This window comes from Notothenia coriiceps, unplaced genomic scaffold (genome assembly GCF_000735185.1).
Source record: "Notothenia coriiceps isolate Sejong01 unplaced genomic scaffold, NC01 NC01_scaffold00026421, whole genome shotgun sequence".
NCBI lineage: Eukaryota > Metazoa > Chordata > Actinopteri > Perciformes > Nototheniidae > Notothenia > Notothenia coriiceps.
Window position 1 is genome coordinate 1,584,345 of NW_011359122.1, and position 8,337 is coordinate 1,592,681.

An 8,337-nucleotide genomic window follows, 5' to 3' on the forward strand; every position below is an offset into this window, starting at 1 on the left:
CATTTTGCATTTTGAAATGCTCCCGATTTCTGAGGTCTCAAGGTTGGCAAGTATGGACGTCACGTTGTTGTTTCCGTCAGGAGACATCTTGTATACGAGCGTCATGTTCTCGAGATAATTTACATATCTTATAAACAAGATCAGAGACACACACAGGGTTCATACACTTTTTCACCATGACTTCTCCAGGACCTTTACCTAATTTTCCATGACCAAGAAAATGACTCTGTCTCAGCGGTACCACTGAAAATGGTTTATTTTAACATGGAACAGGAAAATAAGGTCTGAAACATGTTGAGCCTATCTAAAACAAATCAAATACACTCTAAAAACGAAGTCAGGCGACCTTTCACCTCCACTTAATTAAATGCATGGTTGCAAGATAAAAATGTGAGTTAATTGATTTAGATAAATATTTGAAGTTGCAAACATTAATTTATAAGTTGTGTTGACGTAATAATGTTGGTAATTACATCAACTTAATATTGTGTGTAATTTGAACTCTGATTTCTGCGTTAATTGACTTAAAACAAAATTCAAGTTGTAGTAAGTAATGCTATTGGCTTGATAACTTAATTGTTCTACACCTTGAGTTAAGGATTTCAAGTCCACTCCTACTTAACATGCCTGGACAAGTTCCGACAGTTAAGACAAATAGAAATATACAAAGGACATTTTAAGGTGAGTGTCATCTTTTGTCATTCAAATACAGTAGATAGCCTTGTAGTTGCACCGTATAGGCAAATTGCTGTTTGACCAAAATGAGCAGCCTTTGAACTGTGGATAGTTCTCTGAGAGGATACAAAGCAGTAGAGGTTACTGTGAGAGTAAAAATACTTTGGTTACTATTGTGATATTGCTTTTTATTCAAAATGAATCTCGGTGAAGCAGATCAAGGACATGCTTCTTGAGGTATGATTGTTATTTAGAGTTGTCATTGAAATGAAGTTGTTGGCAGTCACCCATAAAGCCACTAAAATCTCTCACCAGCAAAACACCTCGTCAGTTAAAACACTGTGACGTGTGTGTGTGTGTGTGTGTGTGTGTGTCGTGTGTGTGTGTGTGTGGTGTGTGTGTGTGTGTTGTGTGTGTGTGTGTGTGTGTGCGTTGTGTGTGTGTGTGTGTGTGTGTGTGTGTTTGTGTGTGTGTGTGTGTGTGTGTGTGGTACACTGGACTCTATGACTGGAGGTTTTCATGACCTCCGGTTTTATTGTCGGATTACGCGATATTATTCGTACTGAGTCGCAAGACTACTGCTCCTCTCCCGAAAAACAACCCTCGACCAAAAGGAAAAACAACGAATAATCTCAATAATACAAGAAAGATTCTGCCGCCTTAGTCTTAGACTTAGAAGAACTTCGCCCACAAATAAACTGTAATAATGGTTTGTCCCCCAGTACAAGTCTCCAAGAAATGCCAAGTAATTGTTGGACCCTTTCAGTACCTTTAGTTTTACGACTAAGGTCCGGGTTCTTTCAAAACCTTGTTGTTATAACAAAAGGCTGTCAAAACCTTTTTCAGTCGCCTTTACATCTCTGAGTTTCAACGTAATTTATAGTAAATATAAAATAAGATTAGCGGCTTTACATCATTATGATATTACTATTATTTATGACATAGCACAATCATTAACTTTTGCATNGATACAGTATTTATAATCATTATAGTTATATATTACTATTTCGGCGATTAGATCAAATATAAATTATATTTGATGCAACTTTAGTTACATTTCCATGACTTTTCCAAAGCTTTGGGAGAAATATTGTTTTCCAGAACTTTTCCAGGGCCTGGAATTTGCTTTTTGAATTTCCATGACTGTTCCAGGTTTGTAATGACCGTAAGAACCCTGGTGTATGTACAATGTATTTATCTTCCGAAAATAGGGATAAGAGTTTCATATCCTGAAGGCTTTGTTTAGAATCAACCAAAACACCAAAGTGACCATAACAAAACAAACTAATGTCACAACAGGACTTAGAAAAGCTTGTCCATGCTTTTATCTTTAGTAGACTCGACTACTGCAATAGTGTATTCACAGGGCTCGAGGGCTGACAAAGAAATCCATCAGAAAGCTGCAGCTGATTCAGAACGCATTAAAAGAGTGGATCACATCAGTCCGGTTCTGAAATCTTTACATTGGCTTCCAGTCGGCCAAAGAATTGATTTTAAAGTACTATTGCTAGTTTTTAAATCAATAAATGGCTTAGGACCAAAGTATATTGTTGAACTCCTGCATAATTACGAGCCATCAAGGTGCCTCAGGTCTTCTGGGACGGGTCCTCTATCGGGTCAAAGAGTAAAAACAAAACATGGAGAGGCAGCATTTAGCTGTTATGCCCCGACAATCTGGAACAAACAACCCAAATCATGCACGTCCGCAGAAACGCTTACTATTTTTAAATCGAGACTAAAAACATATCTCTTTGGCTGCTTTTAATTGAGCTGCTCATATTCACACTACAGTAGGCCTTTTAAACATGTATTGTATACCTGTGGTGTTTATTTGTATTATCTTTGCTTTGTAATGTCTGTTGTAAAATTATATAATGTGTTTTTAATGTATTTATTCCTAAAAAGTCTTTTAATTTGTTTTGTAAAGCATTTTGAATTGTCGCGTACAGAAAAGTGCTATATAAATAAACTTGCCTTGCCTAGCATGAGTTTATTACATGAATCCTTGTTTCTCTCAAAATAGCCGTTTCTACAGCAGAGTGATTTTGATGGAGCGATTCACATGTGCACAATCGGAGCAGCTTTTGTGTTCTTATACAGTTAAATAAATAGCAAATATGGTTGTTGTGACAGCTGTGTATGAATTCCACAGGAGCCCCCCCCCACACANNTCCACACCCACCTCAAAGATCTCCTCTCTGGACACCTCGATGCGACAGTGTCCGGCCTGAGGCTGCTGTAAGGACAGCTCGTGTCGGAGCAGCTTTAATTTATGCACCAGGTCTCTCTCGTATCGCGCCGCCACGTCTCCATCTCCGCCTCCAACTCCCCCGACCACTCCGACGCCTCCCACCTCCTCACCCCCCACCTCCATCTGGGGGGCTTGCGAGGATTCCTTCGCTTGGCTTTGCTGGCTGGAGGTGGGAAGAAGGACATGGGAAAATGAAAACATGTCAGAAAGTCAGATTTGAAGGAACTGGATTACACACAGTGCATGCAGCCGGAGCGGCTAAATCTATAAGCCTGCATTTCTGTTTACACACGATTATTAACAGGTCGTGTTCAGAACCAGCCTGAGTCCAGCCTAACAGATTAACCACAGATTAGTCTTATTTGGTCCGCGTTATGAATGTCTGCCACCAAGATGTACATTGATGGTGCCGTGAGGGATACAAGAGAGCATAGAGTGCAGGAATGAGTCCTTAACCCGGAAATTAGTTAGCATTTCAACACTTCTGGTTAGATGGTCTTTAAGTCATTGTTTTTTTACTGTGTCGTTATTTAGATGCTGAAATAAGGTTTGTTGGAAACACAAACTTATAGGATTTTCGAGTTTTGTCCTACGACTTAAAATACGTCAGTTAAAATCCCACTGGTGGATGTCTGAAGATTTTACATTTAACGAAAACAGCGGTTGCTAACATGAGTCTAAATGAGACGACTAAACGTCATCACGTCTAACATTAGCCACATTTAGCTTAGCGGTGATGATATGAAGTCACGTGACCGCGCTGTAGTTCCTTAGTAGCCTAATGGTTGCATAAAATCCGATGGAAAATTCTAATTCGTTTTTATTTGATGCAACCTTGGCTATGCTAACTTCCGGGTTGGCCTACAAAAACACGCCATCCCTGCACCACTCTGTTTCCGATGTGTAAGTATACCTGATAATGGTGTGTAGGCGCGGGTCTGTGAACTGTGTGGTTCGGTTGTTGTGGTCCACAAAGTAGATCCGCCCCGACACGGTGCTGCGGACCTCCCAGCCCACCGGCAGCGGGCCCAGCTCCTCACAGCTCACACTGGCCAGATCCCTGCAGCAGGAAGCAAGCAGCCAAACTTCAAAAAGCAGCCGGAATCCTCAGCAGCAGCAGCAGCCAGGCCTCTTTAACTTTTCTGACCCTGCATACTGTTCTTAACCCCCAACTAAACCCCAGCGCTTAAGAAAAACAACCTGGTGATTTTCCCTTAATCTGTTGGTGTTATTACTGCAGAGCAAGGTTGCTGCACACTTTTTGAAATCCAATGTAATGCTTTGTATTTCTATTGAATCCTTCTCCATAGTCAGCGGGGTTTATTGAAGCCTCGCCTCCTTTCAGGTTTAGCTTGGACTCGAGTGAAGTGATTTGTAAACGTACCGCGGTATTCGAGGGTCGTGCCAGGTGCTGACGCCCGTCTGTGTGTGAAGGAAGTAGACCTGGCCCTGCACCGTCGTTCTTTGTTCTGTTTGAAAAAGAAGAAGAAAAAAAGGTGTTAAATGACTTCATATGAATAAATACAACATGAGATGTTTTAAAGAGAAATACACATTCAAACATATATTTGACTTAAACTGATATATTCCTGCACTTTAACTTTATCTGCATATTGAAGTATGAATGTTTGTTGTTTGTACGTCTCGTTGTGTTTTTGATGGCAAAAAGGAGTAGCTCTACTCATCTCACCTGTATAATGACAATAAAGGATTATTCTCTAATCTATTCTAAATGTTTGACTGACCGTATCCCTCCGGCAGGTCGGGCGGCTGGTGTCCGTGCGGTCTGTTTTGGGGTGTGTGTCCGTGGCCTCTCGAGTCCTGCCCTCTGATTCGCTGCGTCTGAAGACGACCCTCCTGACCGGGCGAGTCGAGCCGACAGTTCCCGCCTCCCGCTGCCCCGGTGGGGTCCGAGTAGGGCAGCGGCTCTTCACTGAAGCATCCCTCAAACACAGGCCTGCACACACACACACACACACACGTCACTGAAGTCACTGTTTTCCTGAAGCACATGATAAGTCCACTGCTTTTGTTTTGATCTTTGGAAGAGGATCAAACAAATGATAACTTAAGTGATACTGCACAACAACAAGCTCCCAAAACAAGTCTCAGTTTAACTTCTCAAGGGATGCCAACATGACGAAGGAGAGACAAGTTATTAGCATGAGTGTTTTATGAGCATGAGAATTACCTTAGTTGTATGTAAGCAGTATGCAGTCATAAACTCTCAACCCACTTGCACAACTCTTAGGAGATCTTTGGGCTAAATGTGGGAATATTTTTAGAACGAACATCGTTTAACTTCTTCACGAAAAAGGTATTTAATATGTTTCTATACTTCAAGATTGATATACGACACGGTTTCCTTTTTCATTGATTGAAAAGTAAATATCAGTGTTGTTTCATTAAAGATGAATGTAGACCTAGCTGGTTTGGACGAGGGTTAGAGTGTCAACACCAGGTTCAGCTCGATTGAGCATGTGTGAAAGCAGCAATCCAATCAGAAGTGGGGCGAAACAAACAGGGCAAGACCCCCGGTGGTGACGTTCGGCTTCCACTCTAATCACATTTACCTGATGCACCATCTGAAGAGCAACTGTCTTGTGAGTGTGTGGTGGTACGCATCCATAGCTCTGCTTCTAAGGCAAACTTATGTCTCCTAATAAGAATCAGAAGGTCGCAGTAGAGATGCTAGCTGTAGCTATACATGTTCATTTAATGAAAAATAACTAAAAGAGAGGAAGTGTTTAGGGATGAATTTGTTTACAGCTTCTGGACCGCTCGTGGATGTTTCTGTGTACACACAATGACCAAAGAGGCAAACGCAATAACTGTGTCCAACAGTCCCTGAATCAGCGCAAGGCAAACAAACGGCAGACTTGTAAACACCCCGAAAAAGGCATCAATCGTGACACTTACAACAACGTAAAAACAAAGGCTCTCTATCACTTCCAATATAGCTGAGAAAGCATAACAGAAAAGCCCATCAAACATATGTAAACAATCAACAGTGTCACGACAAGATTAGATTTTTCCGTGAGGTTGTGTCCCTGAGGTCTGGCAGTGCACTCACCCGTCATTTTCCAGCAGTCCCCTGCAGTCCACCACAGGGCCACCGCTGCCGATGCGATCTCGCGTCTGTAAGCTCACTGAACACAAGCGGGAGGTCAAAAGGTCAGAGGAGCGACAGAGGGCAGAATATTCACGCAGCCAAACAGAAGTTACTCCGGGGGCGAGGTGAGGCAGGTCATTTGTAGATGATGTGTCTGTGTGTCCAACCCTTACCTACGATCTGCCCCCGCACTGCGTCACTGTCCGAGGGGTTCAGCTTACAGAGGTCTAGTCGCTGGTCTGGAAAGGAAGGAAAGGGAAATGTAAACCAGAGGATTTTTTTGCATGAATGTGTACTTTTAAAGATCCCACAGAAAAGAGAAACTTACATCCCGTGTCTTTTAGCCTGCTGATGGCGTTAGAAAGCAGTCGTATGCAGCCCAGGAAGCCCGCCCCCTGCCGTTTATGGATCTTTTTGTGGTTCCATATGCTGATCGTGATGGAGTCTGTTTTTCCGATGTAGCTGAAAAACAGATGTTAGATTCACAAAATTACTTTATGTTTAAGTCTGGTGTCAAAAATATAAGGTTTTGTCTCTCAACCTTTAAATAATTATAAACAGAGAAGTTGAAAATAACCGTGAGATGCAGCCCTGAATTTAAAGTCTCCCTTTTTGTAAGACAGAATGTGCCTGTGTGATTGTTTGAGAATAATAGACATCTTTGAAGTATATTCTTCAATTTCAAAACCAGTAAGGAAACATGTATTTAAGTGCACAGTAGCTGTGGTTGTGTGGCGGTAGACTCACAGGTCGTAGTGCTGATTCCATTTGGGGTCCAGTGTGCTCTTGACTGTGTCTGTAGAGTGGCATTGACCCGATCCATCCACCACAACCTTGGCAAAGGGATCCGGTAGTCCTACACACACACACACACACAGCTCAGATTAATAGCTTGTATCCGTCACGGTGAAACCCAATGAGATAGCATCTAGTTATTAGCAATATCTCAAATGGCTGAAGTGATGCAGATAACATATCTCTACAACAAAGCAGAGCTCTCTATTGCTGCAGACATTCAGCAGATTACTCTTAGTATCTCTACTTTTACTAAGAACAGCCTCCAGTTTAAAAGCTCTAAACCAATAACAGCATATTTCATCTGCTTTTTGGGCAGCGCATGATTTCATAAAAGTGGATGAAATTAAAACAAAGATATGGTCATGACAAACAGCCACTGAGGGAATGGCAATAGAGTCGTTAAACTGGGAAATGAGTTAGCAGTTCGGGTGCCCTTGTCTCAAGTCACCATTTTTTTTTTTATGTGTTTTTGGTTTTAGGGCCAATATTAGAGTTCTGTGGCGAACACAAGGGTGAAATATCTTTCTATTTTGTTCTAGAACGTAAAACACGTCAGTAGAACCCTAATCCTAACCCAAGTTGCTAAAGACTTCTAAACGCCATCAAGCCGAATGTTAGCCGCCTTTAGCGTGTGATTTGTGGAGATTATCCTGCTGAACAGAACGTGTAAGTATCAGAAGCTCCTGTTTGCTAGGAGTCTTAATTTCTGCAATATTCCAAAATCAGATTGACTTTTTGTCAAGGGAACCATTGAGATGCCAACTTCCCGTTCCACCTACACAAATATGTCATCGCTGCACCGCTCCATGTGTTTCCAGAGTTGGTTTTGATGTCACACACAGACCCTTATTGAAACACTTCATCTCATCATGTAACCCAACCGTCATCACGGTCAAATCATGCACATCTTAATACTTACGAAAGAAGTCTTTCTTTGCGAGGTTCTTGGCACATAATACTGCAAAAGAATAGAAAATCATTATGAACAAAATGCCGCACACGCAAATATGTAAATGATCTCAGGGTGTGTGTAGGCTGGTATAAATCTACAGTGAGGAGGAAGAACGCTGCTCAGGATAATATATGAATGCCAGAAGATGGTAATGAGCAGGAGAACTTATGTGACTTGCAGGAGGAGAATGGGCAGTAAAGTATACGCTGCTGTCAGGAAGGCACACACACACACACACACACACACACACACACACACACACACACACACACACACACACACACACACACACACACACACACACACACACAGCCTTCGCTGCCACATCATCTTTGTGGATCCAGAAAGCAAAACTACACTTTTGAGAGTTCCTAATCGTGCAATAAGTATTTCCTTTATTTTGTGTGTGTGTGTGTGTGTGTGTGTGTGTGTGCGTGCGTGCGTGCGTGCGTGCGTGCGTGCGTGTGATTTCTTGTTATTTGTTTGCCAGGCTGCCTGTATGGTGGCGTTTTTCATTCTCGGTCACTGCACAAGACTTAAAACAACACA

General features: G+C 42.0%; 1 protein-coding gene across 2 annotated transcripts in view; it reads right to left on the bottom strand.

The window, feature by feature from the left end:
• Positions 1 to 8,337, bottom strand: part of smurf1 (SMAD specific E3 ubiquitin protein ligase 1) — a 30,196-nt gene that overhangs the window by 11,614 nt on the left and 10,245 nt on the right. For both annotated transcript variants that reach the window (XM_010784487.1, XM_010784486.1), the window contains exons 2-10: positions 7,756 to 7,794; positions 6,786 to 6,894; positions 6,367 to 6,500; positions 6,212 to 6,277; positions 6,000 to 6,075; positions 4,672 to 4,883; positions 4,311 to 4,395; positions 3,840 to 3,986; positions 2,858 to 3,089 (exon numbers count right to left, since the gene is read on the bottom strand). In XM_010784487.1, the coding sequence (XP_010782789.1) occupies positions 2,858 to 3,089; positions 3,840 to 3,986; positions 4,311 to 4,395; positions 4,672 to 4,883; positions 6,000 to 6,075; positions 6,212 to 6,277; positions 6,367 to 6,500; positions 6,786 to 6,894; positions 7,756 to 7,794 (1,100 nt within the window). The remainder of the gene's footprint in view (positions 1 to 2,857; positions 3,090 to 3,839; positions 3,987 to 4,310; positions 4,396 to 4,671; positions 4,884 to 5,999; positions 6,076 to 6,211; positions 6,278 to 6,366; positions 6,501 to 6,785; positions 6,895 to 7,755; positions 7,795 to 8,337) is intronic.